Here is a 22,825-nt window from a genome sequence, read left to right as displayed (position 1 = left end):
CTCATCAAATATTTCTTCTATTTTGTTACTACAATAAAAGTATGTTTTGCAACTAATCGTGGCAGTATCTAATACATTGTTGCCTGACCTGCTGAGTTACTCCAGTATTTTGGTATGATAATTAAATATTTTATATTCAGATTTTAAAACATTAAAGGCCAAATTATTTGAGTGAAGATCAATAATTTCAGAATACAAACTCTTGCTCTGTGATACATTGTCATAGGATCATGGAAGTGCCTTTCAGAATTCAGAGCTATTGAAGTCAATAAAAATAAAATTTCAGATGCAACATTCAATGTAACAAAGGATTAATTTCTGCTCTATTTTTGTACTCCAGGTGGAGATATTCAATTTGCATAAACATTACTTAAAAGTAATTTGCGGAATTACGGAAATGACCGAGACCTTACATTTGGAAAAAATAAGGTTTGCCTTAATTGACAAACCAGATCTATTTTTTAAAATATGGTCTCCATTTATTGAATTTTTAAAAAAGTAAATGGGTTTGACACAAAACTAAAATTTAAAACTAAAGTTAAAACTTGAGTTTAGGGTTGGATGTACAACTATACTCATCATCTCCCGGATCTATCCCCATAATCTTTATATTTGTAATTCTCTTTTTTCTTTGCTTTCTCCCTATTAGTTTATAGTCATTTTTTTCAATCTCTTTTCATCTTTATATTTTCTTTAAAAATTTAAAAATTGAAGCTATGTAAGAATTCTATAACCAGTTTGTTGTTTATTATTATTTGTACATATGCTTTAAAAAAAAAAAAATTAATAAAAGTAATTTGCAATGATGTATAAGAAGCATAAATGAACATCCGAATAGTCATATATTACTAAATAAAACAGCAATCTTTTTGGATAGACTCACTAACCATACCATAGTATACTCAGGAGGCATCAAGCATTTAATTTCTGTTATGTAAGCATAAATTAAAAACCTGAGCACCATCTGCAACTCAAAAGTCCAAATGAATTCAAAGCTTAAATTTGATCGTTCGAAGGAGATGTGAAAGTTAGAACCAGAAGATCAGCACATCCATATTTGGGTTGCTAATATTCAACATGCTTTGCAGCCATGTCAGCACATTGCTCTAAATCCAAAATGTAAGCATTGAAAAATCAATCAAATAAACTTTGGAGTTACAGTGCAATGTGCTGACGTGGCAACACAGCACATTTAGAACCATCAACCAGAGGTGAATTCCGTGACAATAATTCATATGCTTTAAAATATTCTACTTTAATTGGTTTTGAGCAAGCAGCAACAAAGGACCAAAAGCATCAGGCAATATATCAAACAAATCTAGTTGACAGGATCAAGATAAAATGTCTACAATACTTCCAATATAATCAACAATTCAATTGATAAATTGCCTGTGCAAAAAAAGAATACTCGTGAAATGGCCACAGTATTCATCAGCAACTCTAACAAGTGTACATTGTTGCAGAACAATAGTTGGGATTGCTGTGGTCACCCATGCTTGACATTCGTGGCTGTTGTTGACATTTTCAGCATATAACTCAGATAAGATGCAGAGATTGCTTCTATTCAGTTTTAAACGGCTGCATGTTTTCCCACGTTGTTATTTTACGGTACAAATAAGCAAAATGAAATATTTTATGACCACAATGAAAATAAAAAATGATTTAATCCATTTTGATGAATGATTTTTGGAACTAAAAGAGTATAACCAGTAACTGATATATCAAATATTGCAAGTTATTATATTTTAGTCACACCTGCAAACTGAAGTGCAAATAAAGAGAGTGAAAAATTCTACATATTCTTGTTGACTGCCCCTACAAAGGTTAAAAAAAAAGTATTGAAATGATTCTAAGAATTGATGTAGCACATATTTTTAGATATTTAACTGAGTTTCTACTGCTGATCTACAATTATTAAAATCATAGTTCTCCTTGCTGCAAGTTTGAGGAATGTAGTACAGATGGATTAGCCAGCTCTGAGAATTCTTTGCGCACCAGAAATTGCTAGACGGTGCAATTTACACTGAGCACCATCATTTGTAATTTTATTTTACCTTCCCTGTCAGATCATACTATTCGGAAGCAGAAAGTTGCCCAAAAAAATCAAATAGCAATCAGAGGACCTTGGGTGACGGAGGAACTGAAGGAAATTCACATTAGTCAGAAAATGGTGGTAGGTAGACTGATGGGAGTGAAGGCTGATAAATCCCCAGGGCCTAATGGTCTGCATCCCAGGGTACTCAAGAAGGTGACTCTAGAAATCATGGACACATTGGTGATCATTTTCCAATGTTCTATAGATTCAGGATCAGTTCCTGTGGATTGGAGGGTAGCTAATGTTATCCCACTTTTCAAGAAAGGAGGGAGAGAGAAAGCAGGGAATTGTAGACCAGTTAGCCTGACATCAGTGGTGGAGAAGATACTGGAGTCGATTATCAAAGATGTAACAGCAGTTGGATAGCAGTAACAGGATTGGTCCAAGTCAGCAAGAATTTATGAAGGGGAAATCATGCTTGACAAATCTTCTGGAATTTTGAGGATGTAACGAGTAAAATGGACAAGGGAGAGCCAGTTAATGTAGTGTATGTGGACTTTCGGAAAGCCTTTGATAAGGTCCCACACAGGAGATTAGTGGACAAAATTAGAGCACATGGTATTGGGGGTAGGGTATTGTCATGGATAGAAAATTGGTTGGCAGACAGGAAACAAAGAGAAGGGATTAACGGGTCACTTTCAGAATGGCAGGCAGTGACTAGTGGGGTGCCGCAAGGCTCAGTGCTGGGACCGCAGCTATTTACAATATACATTAATGATTTAGATGTAGGAATTAAAAGTAATATTAGCAAATTTGCAGATGACACAAAGCTAGGTGGGAGTGTGAACTGTAAAGAGGATGCTATCGGGATGCAGAGTGATTTGGACAAGTTGGATGAGTTGGCAGATGCATGACAGATGCAGTATAACATAACATAACATAACATAACATAACATAACAATACTTTATTGTCACTCGGCACAACACCGAATGAAATTTCAGCAGTCACAGCAAAAAAAAGAAAAGAACACAGGACACACGACCCCAACACAAACATCCATCACAGTGACTCCAAACACCCCCTCACTGTGATGGAGGCAACAAAACTTCCCCTCTCTTCCCCCCGCACCCACGGACAGACAACTCGACCCCTACCGAGGCAACCGTGGATAAATGTGAAGTTATCCACTTTGGAGGCAAGAACGGGAAGGCAGATTATCATTTGAATGGTGTCAGGTTAGGAAAAGGGAAAGTGCAACGAGATCTGGGTGACCTAGTACATCAGCCACTGAAAGTAAGCACACAGGTACAACAGATAGTGAAGAAAGCTAATGGCATATTGACCATCATAACAAGAGGAGTTAAGTATAGGAGCAAAGAAGTCCTTCTGCAGTTGTACAGGGCCCTGGCGAGACCACACTTGGAGTATGGTGTACAGTTTTGGTCTCCTAATTTGAGGAAGGACATTCTTGCTATTCAGGGAGTGCAGCGTAGGTTCACAAGGTTAATTTTCGGGATGGAGGGACTATCATATGATGAAAGAATGGAGCAACTGGGCTTGTATTCACTGGAATTTAGATGGATGAGAGGGGATCTTAGAGAAACATATAAAATTATCAAGGGATTGAACACACTAGATGCAGGACACATGTTCTCAATGTTGGGGAACTCCAGAACCAGGGGCTATAGTTTAAGAATAAGAGGTAGGCCATTTAGAACTGAGATGAGGAAAAACCTTTTCACACAGTGTTGTGAATTTGTGGAATTCTCTGCCTCAGAGGGCAGTGGAGACCGATTCACTGGATGCATTCAAAAAAGAATTAGATAGAGTTCTTAGGGCTAGCGGAATCAAAGGGTATGGGGAGAAGGCAGGAACGGGGTACTGATTGTGGATGATCAGCCATGATCACATTGAATGGCGGTGATGGCTCAAAGGGCTGAATGGCCTACTCCTGCACCTATTGTCTATGTATCTATGTATCTATGATGTCTTCAACAGGTTATCATGACAACAAAGTGGAATGGTCTGCCAAACAGACTTACAATATATGTAGGAAGGAACTGCAGAAGCTGGTTAAATCGAAGACAGGCACAAAATGCTGGAGTAACTCAACGGGACAAGCAGCATTTCTGGAGTGAAGGAATGGGTGAAGAATCTTGACCCGAAACCTCACCCATTCTTTTTCTCCAGAGATGCTGCATGTCCCACTGAGTTACTCCAGCATTTTGTGTCTATCTTAGACTTACAATATAAATGGATGAAAGCAGATGGCATCAACTCAGTCAAGGAGTGGAACTGAAAAGTCATTGAGCTACAATGTTCAAAATAGCCTTGCGCCAGTTCATCAGCATCTCAACTTCCCAATTTATACTGGCAGATCATGCCTTTGTCATATAACTTTCTCTAGTTTGAAAAGAATTAATAATGTCAACAAGAAATTTTTAGAATTGTTGTCACAGAAAAGGCCTATCACTACACTGTCACTGTCAGTGTAGGCCTATCACTACACTTAATGAAGGCATCACTATCATGTGTAGGAAGAAACTGTGGATGGTGGTTTACACCGAAGAAAGACACAAAATGCTGGAGTAACTCAGCCGGACAGGCAGCATTGCTGGATAGAGGGAATGGGTGACATTTCGAAGGGCCTCGACCCAAAACGTCTCTCCTGTCCTGCTGAGTTATATCCAGCACTTTGTGTCTATCTTCACTGGAATATCATGTGCAGTTTTGTTCCCTTTATATAAGAAAAGGGAGATTAACAACGCTTTACTAGTGCACTTCCTGGGATGGTGGAACTGCCATTTAAGCAGAAATTAATTTGGGAACCGACCTGAGATGTCGACTAACCATGTTCTCCAGAGATGCTGCCTGACCTGCTGAGTTACTCCAGTACTTTGTGTCTTTTTTTGTAAGCCAGTATCTGCAGATGTGTCTAAAGATTTGGTTGATTGGGTTTGGATTCACTGAAACATAGAGGGATTAGAGGAGATGCAACTGAAACATAATACTCTTGGCATTGTGAAGATGATATTGCTCCCAGCTGGGGTTCTAGAAAAAGACACATGATTTAGAATAAAGGAAAATTTCTTCACTCAAAAGGTAATGAACGTGAAGGGCACTACCATGAGGGGCCATGGAGGATGAGGCACTGAACTGAGTGAAGAAGGAGATGGATATATTTATAGATACACTGTGATATGCGGAAAGAGTAGGAATGAAAATGAGAGAATGATCAGCCATAATAAAATTGACTGGTGGAGGTAAAGTGGAAGAGCCGAATGACCTAATGCTACAGTTTTCTTTCTATGATTTCTGAGCTCATTATTGAAGAGCTGTGCCTTCTGACATTTTTATAAAAAGGCATCCTTAACCTGGAGTTTGGGGTTTAGAGACTCAGCATGGGGATGGGATCTTCAGCACACCCACGCCAACCATTAATCACCTGATCACACTAGTTCTATATAATCCTACTTTCACATCCAATCCCTGCATACTAGAAGCAATTTACAGAGGCGGATTAAGCTACAAACCTGCACGTCTTTGGAATGTGGGAGGAAACAAGAACATCCAAAGAAAACCCACACGGTCACAGAGAGAACATACAAACACCACACAGACAGCATCCAAGGTCAGGATCTGGCACTCTGAGGTGCCACCATGCCGCCCAAATTTCCGGGACCTATAAAAAGTCTGTTAAGTGCAGCTGTAGTAGTGTTTGAGAAAATAAATTTCGGAATCTCATTCTGAAGAGGGAATTATTTTTCTGGGATTTTTGCAAGCTAGTCATAGTGATAGAGTCATGGGGAGATACAACATAGAAACAGGCCCTTCAGCCCACAGTGCTCATGCCATCCATCAGTATCAAGCACCCACATTTTCTCTAATCCTATCCTAACCCATTGTATTCTCCAGATTCCCATCAACTCCAGGTTCCAGTACTAAGCAAGATTGTTCATTGTGCATTTGACAATGTCATTGCAACATGAATTACCAGCCTTTAAAAGCAAGAGTGCAGACAACAAATAGAAAATGTTTACTATTGAAACACTGAACTTAATTTGAGAACATGGTGTAATAATGAAAATGGTACTATATTCAGAACTATTGGTACAATTAGATATGAAGAAGTATTGAAAATATTAGATTTGTTCCGTAAAAGGAGAAGACAACTAATGCAAGCCAGCACCAGCTTCCCACACCCTACGTTCCTTACTTAAAAAGGATAATTGTTTTTGAAATGCAACAAAGCCCACTAAGATCAAATTTAAAACAAAACACTACAAATGGTGTGAAGCTTACAAATAGTGTATTGGTAATACTCAGTGGGTGAAGAGAGAGAATCAGAATAAACTTTTCAAGTTTATGATAGCTTTGTTTCTCTCTTTACAGATGCTGCTTGAACCACTGATTACTTCCGGCAATACTTGCAAACATTATCTCTTCCACTTAGTCGATGATCATAACAGCATTGGCAAAGATATATTTTTTAATTATGAGGCAGACGAAAGTACAAACTGTTATCAGTCTTTCAAAATGGGCAATTTGCTGGAGTATAAAACCACTTTATGAATTTGAAATCATGCTCAATATTTAAAAAATTGGGGGGAAAAAATCATTTGCATTAATATCACTGTGACAGGTGAATCCTCCTTTTCCTTAATTTTAATGATTGCAGTTCAAAAAAAAGAAAATTCATAATACTAAACTTAAGAATGATCGGTTCAACCTGCAGTGAATAGAGCTTTAAATCTTTGCAGGACTTTCTTTTTGATCCTATGAATATATTATGCCTCATTTAAAATATGACATCTAATGCCTCTACATCTCTTCCATATTTATCCAATATATGCTTCGACTGCATCTAAATTATAGCACAGCACTTTTTTTCTGAGTATGCAAATTGCTTGTTTAAATTTTATTCTACTGAAGTCGTTTTAATAATATTCAGCATTCATGTGTAAGGAAAAATGCTGAAAATAGCAGATGAGTAAGAATATCATTGATCCAAAATGCAGCAAACCAGACAGTGCTAAGGAGCTTAATTCCAACTATGCCTACGATGTAATGAATTCTAATGAGTGTTAACGTAAATTAACTTTATAATTCTCTTAGGTTATTGATGTAATGTCAAAATCCTTCAGAAGCCAGTTGGAACAAAGCCAGTTACAGGGAAAATAACGGGGAGGGGTTTATTTGGGTGGGAAGCGATGAGTGAACCAAGGACGTGTGGAGGAAGCAGTCTCTACGGAGGGTAGAAAGGGGTAGATGGGAAGATGTGAGAGGGGTGTTTGGATCATGTTGGAGGCAACAGAAATGTCAGAGGATGATGTGATGGATGTGGAGGCTGGTGAAAGCTGAGAAGCAAGTGCAGAACCAGGACACAGAGGAGATGCGGATGAGCGGTCCATCTATGACAGATAGATTATGATTAATATGGATTATTAGTATGGAGTAATAATGTGGAAAAGATTGATTATAATTTTTGGTTGGGCCATGTCTAAGTATCATATCATATCATATATATACAGCCGGAAACAGGCCTTTTCGGCCCTCCAATTTGTATTTTGATGAATAAAAGTTTTGTAAAGGTGCTGCCACTGGTATTTTTAATTGGCTTGAATAATGCATTGATAAAGCAAACAGATTTAATGATAAATTTAAAGTATGCTTTTAAACCAATGCAGACAATTTGTGCAATTTAATAAAGAAAAGGAGACAGAACAATGGATGATTTTTGCTCTGGGGAGAAGTATACAGTGGAATTGCCAAAGATCAATATTAGAGCCATTATTTCTCACATTGTACATAAATGGTCTACAATTTGATGAAAGGAGTATAATTTTGAAGGTGGGCAGGTGAACCAAAACTTGGCTACACACGGGGCTGAAAATAACTTTGATTTCTTGTAAATACAACTGTAATGCTAAAATTGCCAATTTAACCCATGTGATTGCATTGACCTCTTTCTTACTGTCGTGCGTTATCAGCCTGCAACAGCTTACTTTCACATCAGCTACACAGAAAGTAGTAAGTCATATTCTCAAATTCTACAGGAGGATACATCAGAATGGCCACATAGACATAGATGTAACAGATGCACTTCACGGAAATAAGTTTCAATTGATGCTCTGTAGGAGGAATATCGAAAGAATCTGAAAAGTGCTACATTGAAGATGCAAAAGCACATGGGGGCAATGAATTCAAAATGTTTTCAAGCTGATGACACAAGTTGGTAAAATAGTTGTCAAAGTTAAGGGGATACTTGACTTTGTAAATGGAGATGCAAAATATTGCAAACACCCTTTGTAAATCACTGGTTAGGCATCAGGTAGAATTTGGGCTGCCTTTATGTTTTATTAACACTTCAAATTTCTGCAGTATTGAATTCTCTCTGCAGATAGCTGTATAACTTCCGCAAGTTTCTCTCAGATTAAAACATGTTGACATCATAATTCAGCAAATTGTTATTTTCAGCACTGCAGCAAAACACACTGGACAGCAAATAAAACTGTGATGCTCAAGAGATGTTTTAATCAATCTAAGATACCAGAAATGAACTACAGTAATCCAACACCAACAAGTTAAATATTATTTTTTAAATGATAGATACATAACTTTTTTCGTGTGAAACAACATGAAAGTCATACTCACTATCCATAATTCAAGGTTTCTATTTATTTTACTACTTTGAACCTGACCATATTGCTTTGCTTAAAAAGGATTGGCAAAGCAATTGTATCCAACTTCCTACTTTTGTTACAATATCTGAACACTTTCTTAGCACAGGATACATTGCATTTGAACTGGGAATACTCATTTTGGGGGAATCTATTGCAAAGAACTGATACATAAATAGACTGCCTATTAATCTATTAATAGTCAATATTTAAAAAAAATTTTAAATAGTGAAAACAATTGTTACTTAAACAGAATACTGAGCAAATTTGCAAAATCTACAGAGCGTTCACTGCCGAATATTAATAATTTTGAATCGGATGTTAGAAACTTGATAGTTATGAGGAATTTATGAACCACTAAAAGGGGGAAATTCACAAGCCATTTGGTCTATTTATGAGAGATCAGGACAAGGTATTACAATTAGATTTTATTTTCAAGCCCTTTCTAAGCTAGAGGTGCTGCTAATGATAGAGCAATTGTTAAATGGCATGTCAATGTAATTTCCTTTTCTTCATTGACAAAACAGAAGGTTACAATCCTGTTCAGGGTTACAAATATCTTTCACTCCTTTGGGCGTACAAATGCTAATCTTCCATTTATCATTGAAGCAATCCACAATGCAGATGAGTGCTGAATAGAATTCCAATCTACTGATTCCAATTTAAAAAAAGTTGGGAACTGCATTGAAACAAATCATTACTCCAGCCCTCGGTGAACTAAAAATTCATGAGTTTTCCTTCTATGTCTCAGGAAGGGAGAGATTACAGTAAACTCTGACTAAACAAGCAGCTACGGTTGGAGAACTTCCTCCTCTTAACATAATCACCCAGGCAGAAAATGGAGGTATAATAACTAATTTAAGGAAAATGCATCACATAGCCCAAGAACACCAGATATATTTCAGACATATTATTGGGTCAGGACAATAGGTGGCTATGGGATTATCTGCGACATCTCCAGTCACTAATTATCCCCCTTTCTCCTTTGAACCACACTCCTAAATCTCCCAAATTTCCTACTCCTTCACACCAAAACCCATAATTTTGTATTGGGCTCAACCAATAAATATATTGGATAAAAGTGTAGCTTAATACCACTTCAGCAAAATACATAACTGCCATATGATTATAGCACAAAACTAAGATGGATGTTCATAGAATTCTTCCAATAAATCAGTTAACTTGTGGGATTACACTACAAATTTAACCACAAATAAACAATTGCTGAGTATGAACCACAGTCTGGTCAAAAAAACAGTGCCGCCATCAAAAATATTTAAGAGTATAGTGTATGAATTCTGCCATACTTAACATAAATAAATGTTGTAATTTAGTGGGACCCAAGAAAGAAAAGCAATCTTCTCTCTTTCCTCAATAACCCATACCAAATTAACAATACTCTTGACCTGGATATCCATTAACTAACTCCAAAAGCAAAATAGTTGCAACCTGCTACAATAATCAGCTCACTGATTTCTGGAAATTTATTCAGATGATTTCATAGAGAAAAATTGCTAAATATGTAGAAAATGAGCAACACCCAAAAAACTGTGCAAACAGAAATATATTCATTTAAGAAATGCCAGAATCTGCTGTTTACATTTATTGTATGATTAACAGTGTAAAAATAAAATATTTGAAGATGGTTAAAAATTTAAGCATTTCTCCTGAGGTGTTAACAAAGGAAAGATTTCAAATAACATGAACTATTGTATTGTCTGCAATGGTTTTTAACAAGGATCTTTGATCAAAAGCACAATGCCTAGGCTGACATGTGTTCATGGCAATCCATAAACGTATGTGTAAAATATATTAGGAATTGTCATTTTTCTCATGAATATTATGAAATAAAATAATAATGGGAATCATAAATGATCTAAGTAGATCACAGCATTTTTTTAAACTTTGATACTTACTCCATGAGTAACAGTCATTCTCTTTCAAGTCACTGATGGGCAAACTTTAAACTTTTAGAGACATGAGTTACTCATGTATTGTTCCTTCATATTATAGAATTATATAAAATTGCCTTCCATAAATAATACCCAATTATTTATGTCTGAATGTTAACCATTCAGTTCCCAAAAGTCATTCTAAAAACCATTAATCGATGACGTCAAGAATTTAAGGGCAAATCCTTCACATGGAAATTGGTTGGAAGGTTTTGATTGAGAATGTCTTATTACCAGCCCACCTTTGTGGGTTCTGAAATGGTTAATGTGGAATTCGGAGACTCTTCCACAGATGGGGCAGGAGATGGTTGATAGGGCTGCCGGTGGGCAGTTTGTGAAGTGGTGCACTCCTTTGGCTGCACACACTGACCTCTTTTGCTGTGAGAATCCTTGTTTCTCAATACTATCCTCAATGCTCCTTCTCCACATTGAATGGAGATTCCCAGTGGAGATGTCACTTTTGTTAAGGAGACTGAGATTATCATTGATTCTTTTCCGCCGTTCCCAAATAACCTCTTCCCACAATCGAGCTCAGAATACAGTCTCTATTTCCAGAAACTGATGTAGGGCATATGAATAGACACAAAAGGTTAGAGTAACTCAACGAGTCAGACAACATCTCTGGAGAAAAGGAATAGGTGAAGTTTCGGGTTGAGACCCTTCTTCAGACTAAGAGTCATGGGATAAGGAAACGAGAGCTATCCTAATAACCTACTGAGTGTAACTACATCCTCAGTTTTGGGACATTAATCTGGGAGAGGATACTGACATCAGTTCCTTATCCTTCCAGTGAATTTGTGGTGGCATTATTGCAGTTCCTTGATACTGTAGGCAGCCCAGTGTTTATATAAATATTGCATGATCAGGAAGGATGAGTTATCTGTTACATACAGCGGCTTTTATAAAAATGCTATGTAAAAATGCTATGTCTACTCAATTAAATTAAAAGACAGATGACAACAAGATTCTTATTCAGGAAGCAAACAAACTACACGAGTGTCCGTGTGATCTTAATTTCACCTTGTTTCAAACTGAGCAAAGCACATCCTACCTAAATATTTGCTATGGTCTCTGGTTCCAGAGAACCTCTTATCTATCTATCCCACATACCCAAAATCTAATATCCTGACAAAAATTAGAATAAGGGAGCCGTGAACACCACCATTTCCCCTCCTTGAAAAATACAGCAATGCAGTCCATCCAACCTTGTGATGCTAGACATAAGGGTCATAGAAAGATACAGCATGGAAACATCAGCCCATCAAGTCCACACTGGCCATCAATCACCCATCCCTGAATTCTCTCATACTTCTTGATCCTAACCTCACTGCAACATTCCTTATATGTTCACTAAAGTAAAACAATGATCTACATTTATGCAACGTCTTTCAAGATTTATGGATATGAAATTGTTTTAACCTGTGGCCACTACTGACATGTAGGAAAATCAATATAAAGTGCTTCTGAATGTTAAAAAATACACGCAAGAACCAAGATTTCTGCATAGACTTGAGCACATATTGATTAAGAGACACATTTTCATTTCAAATAGCAGAGAAACTTTGCAATATACACAAAATCTCTTGGGAGGGAGTCACAGACATAAAGGCACATTTTACAGAAGAGTTTGTCATATTTTACACTTGTCCCTCCAGCATGTATTTTCTAGATGCCTAAATCTGCTTTAATGAGCACTATCAGGAGTAAGGGTGATAATGAGATTGGATGTATCCTCTGAAAGGAGAAGCAATAAATGCAGGCAGAGTAGAGGCAATTGCTGTACAAAGTGATTACATATTTTGAACACAAAACTTAAATGTGATAGAATTATGTTTATATTCCCTAACTGCAAATAGAATGTATTTAGCAGAGTCAAGCTCTAAAAGTAATCAGCTATAAAAACTAGCATCCTGGTTTTCAATTAGGATCAGATCCATTTAGAATTGGTCTACTGGAAAAGGTTATAACTGCACCTTTTGTGCATGACATATTCCATTAATTATTTCTCAGTTCAATACTTTTATTTTTCCGTGATCTTTCAGTTATTATTTCTTGACTTCATACAATTTAATTATAATAATAATAATATATTCCTTTATTCGTCCCACATCGGGGAAATTTACAAATCCATATAAATCCATAGCAACCTTCACCAAAGTAAATGACGAGACTCAATCCTTTTGTAAAGTGTACCGTACAATACGGGTTTCTAAAATCTACTCTCGCTTAGGTAAAGCCCTGAAAAATTAATTTCTGGACTAGAATTTAATTCTTACAATGATCCATCATTTAATTATATCTAAAGATGTGTAGCTTCCATTCTTTAGACTTTTAATTTACTTCAGGGATACAGTGCGGAAATAGGCTCTTTAGCCCACCGGGTCCGCACCGACCACGATCACCCCATACACTCACACTATTCTACAAACCAGGGACAATTTACAATCTACAGAAGCCAATTAACCTACAAACCTGTACGTCTTTGTAGTGTGGGAGGAAACCGGAGAACCCAAGCAGTCACAAGGAGAACGTACAAACTCTGTACAGACAGCACCCGCAGTCAGGATCGAACCGGAGTCTCTGGAGCTATAAGGCAGCAACTCTAGTGTTGTGCCACTGTGCGCCCTCTGATGCTAGACATAAGTGTCATTGAGAGATACAGCATGGAAACAGGCCCTTCAGCCCATCAAGCCATTTTAAATGTCAAAACATTTTGCATCAATCACCATTAAAAAATACACATGCAACAATTATTCCTAATTTGTGCATCAGGTTTTAAAAGCAAATCAAATTAAAATGGCAAATCAAAAAGGTATTTAAAAAGATCCTACTCCGCAATGAGTGTGAAGTTGCACCAATCACTGGAATTCATTTCATTGAGTTGGCTTGCAAACAGATCCCCACACCAGTACACTTTTTCGAGCATTGCTGTCCCATTACAGATCCTTAATTTTTTTTCATCTGACTGGTTTGATTGTAATTGATTCTGCGAGTTTGCAAAATCCTTGGCTGAAAACAAACAAGAAAATGTATTTGTTTAGAGCATATAATTTTTTTTTAATTAACATTATATTAGAATTAAAATACTTTTGAAAGCAAGACCTGACATTTTTCACATTATAATCATGATTAATGATGTTCCATTTCCTGCATTATCCAACCGATACAACCAATCCCAACCCAACTTGCAACAAAAGCCAATAATCCTAATTAGGTCATTATAAATCACCTAAATAGGATATTATTCTAATAAATTCCAATCAGAATAGCCAGTTACAGTATTTCAGTAAGAAAAATTGGTTACCTAGACTTTGGTTCAACATACACATTGCATTGTTCATAAAATTACTGAAGCTGTGTAAATATTCAGTTGACAGTTTCAGAACTTTAAAAAAAGAGGAGTTTTGGAATAATTTTCAAACACTTAGCTTTTTTTTCATATTGTACCCATCAGGATAATTACTAGTAAATGGAGTTCATTTTATTATATTAAATTTCCATCTGAAATCTTAATCTCTACATTTAACTTTGCATTAAGAAAACAACCTGAACCTCTAGACAGGAGTTTATATCATTTACAATTACATTGTGCCCATCAGGATAAGTACTAATAACCTGGAGTTCATTTTGCTATATTATATTTCCATCTGAAATCTGTTGCAGACATCAGTTGTGTGAACACTACTACAAATATTAATGTCTTACTAGACGTTGGGTCCAAAAGCGCTTGAACAATTGGTTGGGCAGAAAGCAGCCAAAACGGAACACGATAGCGCAACAATTTGAACGAAACACGACCCGTGGACCTGTTGGGTTCCTGTTGTGACGGGAGGAAGGTCAGGTGCGGGTCACGCCGGGCAGGCGCCAGTCCTCCCAGTGCTGCTGAGCAGGCGCACTGCCGCCGGGCCCGGCAACCCTCCCCAACTGCACACGCGCGGATACCGGGCCTGGCAACCCTCCCCCAACTGCGCATGTGTGGCTGCCAGGCCTGGCAACCCTCCCCCAACTGCGCACGTGTGGCTGCCAGGCCCGGCAAGTGGGAGCGCACTGCGCAGGTGCGACTGCCACGTTGAAACTTGTCCCATTCACAGTATAAAGTTTCTTAAAGTTTAGAAAGTGAATTACTTTTAAAATATAACGATACTTGATACTGCACACCACAGGCGAATGGTGAATAAGGTGGCCCTAAAATTGTTGCGCTATCGTGTATCGTTTTGGCTCTATTTCGGGAACATACATACATATATACATACACATACAAGATGAGGCGTTTATTTTTATATATATACATACAGAAGTAGTTCTGATGCACGTAACACTAATTTACAAATATCCAGGAATGAATCAAATAAGACAAAACAGAACATTTGCAAAGCTAGAAGGCGCAAACATGCATTAAGCATTGTAGGTCAATGACAATCTGGTGGTTTCCTCTTACCTGCAAGGCCAGGTGTCAACAAACTATTACCTACAAAACATACAAAAAGCATTAGAAGGTGACATGGAGATACTTGTTTACTAGAGTACTTAGTTTGTAAAACAAAACAAAAACGGAACATGACCGATTCGAGTCTTTTTGCCAATGTAAACACAATTATACTGTTGGTGCGGTCTCTTGGAGAGGCATTACTGTGATCCTTGTTCATTGCTGTGTAGGTCCGATCGCGATACCGGACGATAGACACAAAATGTTGGAGTAACTCAGAGGGTCGGGCAGCATCTCTGGATAGAAGGAATGGGTGCTGTTTCGGGTCGAGACGCTTCTTCAGACTCTGAGGCTGTCTTTTTATTCTTTTTTATTTTTTGATTTAATTTAAATTTTAACAAAACAAATACATGTATGAACTCATAGTACGCGATGGTACCTACATTATAAATTCGATTATGCATTTAAATTCGATTATACCTGTATTGTTCTGTATTATCTCCCCACCCACAACCCCCCTCCCCCCAGTTAGAAAAAAGAGGAAAAAGGAGAAGAAGAAAGATAAAGAAATAAAAAAAATTAAAAAGGAAAGAAAGAAAGAAAGAAGAATGAAGGGAACCTGGAGACAAGAAGGAAACACTTCCGGCTAATTTCTTATTAAATTCTTTTTAGGGGTATCAAAACAATCCTGAAATTAAATATTTCCAATTCTTAATCCTAGTTTTAAAGTGAATGGGTTCCAAAGTTTGAAAAATAAATCATATTTATCTCTCAGATTATAAGTAGCTTTTTCTAATGGGATACAACTACGCATTTCTGCATACCATCTTGCAATTCTTATTTCATTGTGATCTTTCCAAGTGACCGCCACACATTTTTTTGCTATTGCTATTACTATTTTGAGAAATCTTTCCTGATATTTATCTAAAATTAATCTTGGTAATATTCCTTTAGTATCTCCCAATAAAAACAACCTTGAATCCAATGGTATGGTCTTATTCATCAATTGTTCCAAAAAGTTTTTTAGGTCTTTCCAAACAGGAGTTATCTTAGGACATGCCCATGTGGAGTGTAAAAAAGTACCCACATCCTGGTTGCATCTAAAACAAATTTCAGGTAAATTTTAATTTAAATTGTTTAATTTTTTCGGAGTTAAATATAGTTGATGTAAAAAATTGTATTGTACTAAACTATATCTCACATTAATAGTATTTTTCATACTTTCTAAACACAATCTTTCCCAACTTGGTTCATCAATGCTAATATTCAGATCTGTTTCCCATCTTTGTCTTGATTTTTGAATTCCTGTCTTTGGACTAGATTTTTGTAACAATTTATACATTGAAGATATAATTTTTTTAGTTCCCTTGCCCTGAATCAGGGATTCAATTCCTTTAATTTGAAATAAAAACATTGAATTACCTAACTTTTCCCTTAAATAAGATTGTAATTGATAATAGAAAAAAATACTATTCCCTGGAATTTGATATTTGTTTCTCAATTGAGAAAATGTCAAAAAATTATTTCCTTCATAGCAATCTCCCATATGTTTAATACCCTTCTGTTCCCAGACTTGTAATATTTGATTATTCCAAGCAAACGGCAGTAATCTATTTTTTACTAATGGAGTTTTAACTGTTAGAAAAAATCTTTTATCATTAGCTTTAACTGTTTTCAACAATATATTAATTAAATGTTTTAGCAAAGGTGACTCTTGATCCTTAACTAATAGCTTCGCTTCCCATTTATAGATAAATTCTTCTGGGCATAGTTCTTTTATTTTATCCATTTCAATTTTAACCCATGCTGTTTTTCCACCCTCTTGATAAAAGGATGAAATAAAACTCATTTGTGCTGCCAGATAGTAATTTTTAAAATTTGGTAATTGCAGTCCACCTAATTCAAATTTCCATGTTAATTTTTCCATAGACACTCTTGGCATTTTACCTTTCCAAAGAAAATTTCTCACAATTTTATTCAATTCTTGAAAAAAATTATTTGGTAAAGTTATAGGCAGTGTTTGGAATAAATACTGTAACCTCGGAAAAATATTCAGCTTAATACAGTTCACTCTCCCTAGCAATGTAATTGGAAGATTCATCCATTTCTTCAAGTCCTCCTCAATTTTTTTAATTAGTGGTTTATAATTTAGTTTATACAGATTATTTAACTTATTATCTACTTTAACCCCTAGGTACTTCATGCCTTCTTTTTGCCATTTAAACTGACTTTCTCTTTTACATTGATCATAATTATCTTCAGAAAGAGGCATTATTTCAGTTTTATCTTTATTAATTTTATATCCTGATACTTTCCCATATTCTTCCAGTCTGAAATATAATTTTCTTAAGGATTCCAATGGTCTAGTAAGACAAATTAAAACATCATCTGCAAATAAAGTAATTTTATGATTTTCCTGATTAACTTTAAATCCTTCAATGTCTAAATCTGATCTTATTAGCTCTGCCAGAGGTTCAATGGCCAATACAAATAAAGCCGGTGACAAGGGACATCCCTGTCTACTAGATCTTTCCAAATTAAATGATTGAGAGGATTGGCCATTTGTCACCACTTTGGCTTTAGGTTGTTTATAAAGAGCTTTTACCCAGTTAATGAAACCATTTCCCAATCCGTACTTCTCTAATACTATTAAATAAAAAATCCCATTCTAACCTGTCAAACGCCTTTTCAGCATCTAAAGCAACTGCTACGCTCAATTCCTTTCTTTTCTGTGCTAAATGTAAAATACTTATAAATCTTGCTACATTATCAGATATTTTCCTTTTTTTGACAAATCCAGTTTGGTCCTCTTTAACCAACTTCGGTAAATATTCTGCCAATCTCCTTGCCAAAAGTTTAGCAACTATTTTATAATCTGCATTCAACAATGATATTGGTCTATAAGAAGATGCATTTAAAGGGTCTTTCCCTTTTTTTTAAATTACAGTTATAATTGCCAGTGAGAAGGATTCTGGTAATGTAGAAGTTTTTTCCGCTTGATGTATCACTTCCATAAATACTGGTAACAACAAATCTTTAATTTTTTTATAGAACTCAGGCGGGAAACCATCTTCCCCTGGAGATTTATTACTTGGTAAAGAATATAATACTTCCTCCACCTCTCTCAAAGTAAAGGAGGCATTTAGTCCCATCTGCTCCTCATTAGAGATTGTTGGTAATTGTATCTTGGATAAAAAATTATTTCTCTTAATTTCATCCTTTTCAGATTCAGAATGGTACAGATTAGTGTAGAATTGCTTAAATATCTCATTGATTTCTCTAGGTTTATAAGTAATAATGTTTTGATCTGTTCTAATTGAATTTATTGTTCTTGATATTTGTTCTTCTTTCAGTTGCCATGCCAATACCTTGTGCGCTCTTTCTCCTAATTCATAATATCTTTGGTTAGTTTGTAATATTAGTTTTTCTGTTCTGTAAGTATGTAAAGTATTGTATTGAAATTTTTTATTTGCAAGTTGTGTTTTTCTCGTATCTGAAGAAGTTTTCTGTAAGTCTTTTTCTAATACGGTGATTTCTTTTTCTAATCTTTCAGATTCCTTCCTATAGTCTTTCTTTATCTTAGATGAGTAGCTTATAATTTGGCCTCTCAAATAAGCCTTCATTGTATCCCATACAATAAATTTATCATCAACTGAATTTAAATTTGTTTCCAAAAATAATTCAATTTGTCCTCGAATAAAATCACAAAAGTCTTGCCTTTTCAATAGTAAAGAGTTGAGTCTCCATCTATAGACTGACAGTTCTTTATCTGGCATCGTAATTTTCATTAATAATGGTGAGTGATCCGATAACAATCTAGCCTTGTACTCTATTTGTATTATTCTACCCCTTAATTGAGCTGAAATCAAAAATAGATCTATTCTAGAATATGTATCATGTCTATTGGAATAGAAGGAGTAGTCTCTTTCCATGGGATGGCTTTTCCTCCAAACATCTATTAAATTTAAATTTTCCATTAAATTCAAGGTTGTCTTCGCTGCTCTTGTTCTTGTCGTTGTCCTTGATGGATCTAAACAAAAATTGAAATCTCCCCCTATCAATATATTTTCATGTGCTTCCGCCAGATTTAAAAAGGTACCCTGCACAAACTTCTCATCGTCTATATTTGGTGCATATATATTCATTAAGGTCCACAATTCTGAGAAAATTTGACAATGTACCATTACAAATCTACCTACTGGGTCACTTACAATATTTTGTATCTTAATTGGTAGCATTTTCTTAAATAGGATAGCAACCCCTCTTGCTTTTGAGTTAAAAGAAGATGCGACCATACTTCCTACCCAATCTCTCTTTAACTTTTGATGCTCTTTTTCCGTTAGATGTGTTTCTTGCAAGAAAGCTATATCTACTTCCAATTTTTTCATCTGTGTTAAAATTCTCTTCCTTTTTATCGGTACATTTAACCCATTCACATTATAGCTTAAAAAATTTAATGTGTTATCCATTCATTCCTTTTTATTTTTTTTTTATTTTTTTTCCCTTTTCCTTTTTTTTTCCATTTTTCCTTACCTTGATACCTCTTCCGGTATTTACATTGTGCCGTATTTCAGTGTGCTCCCCTCCATAGTCCAGGTATAAAAACAGAAAAGAAATAAGAAAGATAGAGAAATAGACCCTCCCTCTAATGTTGTTAATAAATAGATTAGCAACATTACCCCCCCCCCCCCCTCTATTATACGAGGTGTGGTCCGCGCCACACTTGTGCCCATGATTATGGTGGAGCATCCACATTCTCCAACCCCCCCCCCCCCCCCCCGATATAGACTCTGAGGCTGTCTGTCCCGTTGAGTTACTCCAGCCTTTCGTGTCTATCTTCCGTGTAAACCAACATCTGCAGTTCCTTCCTACATGTTAACGGCCGACACTGCTACAAACATGGCAGGGAGAAGGAGTGTTTACATTTAAAGACAGCAAAACCAAGGCGGAGAAGCCACAAAATAAATTCATCCAAGGGTTTCTTTTTAATATGGACAGAGGAAAAATAAGTGAATTATTTTGTCTCTCAAAGGAAGTGTGTACATTGGAGCCACAAGGAACTGCAGAAGTTAAAATCTTGAGTAAAACACTAAGAGCTGGAGGAACTCAGCGAGTCAGGCAGCATCTGAGTCCGAAGAAGGGTCCCGACCCTTAGCTGTCTGTCCATTCTCTCCACAGATGCTGCCTGGCCCTCTGAGTTCCTCCAGCACTCTGCATGGTGCATATGGGAAGAAGGACGAATGAAACTCATTTACTGAAGTGAGAGACAAGAGCAAATAGAAATCCTGGAATGGCCAAAATTTAGGTTTGCAAATATAAAGATAAGCAGATGCTGGAATCTTGAGTACAACACAAAGTGCTGGAAGAAATCATCGGGTCAGGCAGCATCTCTGGAGGATGTGGGTCGTGTAAAAGACATGGATATAGTCTGAAGACATGGACATTGTCCGGACCCGAATAGACTGGACTGGACTGATAATATTAATGCACTGTATAAGAAAAGCCAGAGCAGACTGTACCTGCTGAGGAGACTCAAGTCCTTTGGAGTGCAGGGGGCACTCCTGAGGACCTTCGACGCTGTGGTGGCATCAGCCATTTTCTATGGAGTGGTCTGCTGGAGGAGCAGCATCTCAACTGCTGACAGGAAGAGACTTGATAAACTGATCAAGAAGGCCAGCTCTGTCCTGGGATACCCCCTCGACTCAGTGCAGGCGGTGGGAGAGAGGAGGATGATGGCAAAGCTATCATCACTGCTGGACAACGACTCCCACCCCATGCAGGACACTGTCACTGCACTGAGCAGCTCCTTCAGTGACAGACTTCTTCACCCCAAGTGTGTGAAGGAGAGATATCGAAGGTCCTTCCTTCCTGCTGCCGTCAGACTGCACAATCAGCACTGCTCCCAGCAGACCAGTAAATAAAGATAATTACCGCTATTTTATTTTTGAATGAATGCTTCTTAATTTTTGCTATCCACTTTGCTGCTGTAACCCTGCAAATTTGCCAGTTGGGGGACGAATAAAGGATTATTATTATTATTATTATTATTATAAACGTCGCCTATCCGTGTCCTCTAGAGATGCTGTCTGAACCGTTGAATTACTCCATCGCGTTCGTTGTATTGTGTACATTGCAAGAACGACTAGTGAAACTCAAGTGAGAGGTAAGAGCAAAAGAAAAAAACAGAATGGCCAAATTTAAGGTTTACAAATATAAAGCAAAGGTAAAGACGGCCCACAATATGTTGGGCTTCTCTCCGATGTGATGTTGTCCCGGGACACAGGTAGTGCCGGCCGGCCCCAACCCTGGGAGAGGGAGGCAAGGGTCCACCTCAGTGCAAAACAAAGTCACCGCCTTACCCCAAACGGCGAGAGCCAGGAGCTGCACAAGGAGCAGGGCATCCTTGTCCATCACGGTGAGCCGGCTGCATTGAGCAGAGGGGCAGGTCTGGATCGCTCTCTCTCCTCTCTCCACCTCCCACACAGTCCGAGACGCTCCGGCAACTTTGCCTCCGAGTCCCAACACCCCCCGAGTGGGTCTTCGCTCGCTGCCAGTGATCTGCGCGGCGAGATCCCCCCCAACACTCGGGCTCAAGGCTGGGAGTTTGTCATCGAATGTAAATCCAAATCACACCACCGTGTTTGCTTTCTGTTGTATTCGCTCTCGCTGTCAGCCCTCGATGCCTGAGCTTCCTTTTTCCCCCCTCTTGCGATTCTCGCTTCTCCAATCGATCTGCTGGCGCAAGATCACATGGCCACTGTCAAAATAAAGCCACCGCTCCTCCCCCCCCCCCCCCCCCCCCACCCCCCACCCACCCCCCACCACCACCACCCACCCCAGTCCCCGTTCACCAGCGGGACAGGGGCTCGGGGCTCACCTCGGGCATTGCTGCCTCGACAGTTTCCATCAGCTCCAGGTTCCCAAACATCAGGACAATGGGAATTATATCCACAGTAATTGTTCACATATTGCAAACGCGCCAGGGAGAAGGAGAAGCGGGTGAGATGGACTCACGAGTCACACCTATCTCACTTCTCGCTGCAACCCCGGGGTCCTCTTGCATTTACAGTCACGCTGAGCACCGGGAGCAGAGAGAAGCAGCAACGATGTTCTCGGCTTTGAGCCGGATGGTTGCTTCATTGCCGCGCCAATGGGTTCCGGACAGGAAGAGTTGTTGAGATCTTTATTAACCACATATAGCTCTCTGCTTTCCCCTTTGTTTTTGATGCCAAGGCCTGGAAAGTAAAACTGGCCAACCTTGTAACAGATTTATGGAACTTCCATGCCACAATGAGGTTCCGCCGTTGTCATTCTTTCTAAATATGGGGCGCTGCACAAATAGGCTTGTGTATGATTGTGGGTTGGGAAAGGGAACACACAAGGTTAGCGTTCCTCATCTCGGTGCAATGTTAACATTGAGTTGTCTTCAAGCCTGTTGCACGACAAATTTGATTTATGACCTATTGATGGATTATCAGAACTTCGGGACCACATTTATCTCCAACGTTAAATGGACATTGGCGGCACAAGAGACTATAGATTATGGGATGTTCAGAAATGCGCAAAATGCTGGGGGAACTCACTGGGTCAGGTCGCATCTCGGGAGGGCATGGACAGGCGATGCTTCAAGTCGGGACCTTTCAGATTGAGTAAATAACCATTCATGTTAAATTCTAACATCAGTCTGCAGGGTCCCACAGCTTTAACAATGTAGCTGTGTAGATCATGCCA

The 22,825-nt window shown here is 37.8% G+C and overlaps 1 protein-coding gene across 2 annotated transcripts in view; it reads right to left on the bottom strand.

Moving 5' to 3' along the window:
* The window catches only part of LOC144604242 (receptor activity-modifying protein 3), a 53,411-nt gene extending 31,300 nt beyond the window's left edge, over window positions 1–22,111 (bottom strand). Inside the window, exons 1-4 of one of the 2 annotated variants that reach the window (XM_078418468.1) lie at window positions 21,972–22,111; window positions 21,454–21,826; window positions 15,107–15,136; window positions 13,500–13,677 (exon numbers count right to left, since the gene is read on the bottom strand). In XM_078418468.1, the coding sequence (XP_078274594.1) occupies window positions 13,500–13,677; window positions 15,107–15,136; window positions 21,454–21,505 (260 nt within the window). In that variant the 5' untranslated portion in view covers window positions 21,506–21,826; window positions 21,972–22,111. Of the gene's footprint in view, window positions 1–13,499; window positions 13,678–15,106; window positions 15,137–21,453; window positions 21,830–21,971 lie in introns of both variants that reach the window. The other variant, XM_078418479.1, reaches the window with a different exon arrangement.
* Window positions 22,112–22,825: the final 714 nt, after the last annotated feature.

The sequence above is a fragment of the Rhinoraja longicauda genome, chromosome 2 (assembly GCF_053455715.1).
Source record: "Rhinoraja longicauda isolate Sanriku21f chromosome 2, sRhiLon1.1, whole genome shotgun sequence".
In the NCBI taxonomy this organism is placed as follows: Eukaryota; Metazoa; Chordata; class Chondrichthyes; order Rajiformes; family Arhynchobatidae; genus Rhinoraja; species Rhinoraja longicauda.
This window is presented reverse-complemented; position numbering and strand designations above follow the sequence as displayed.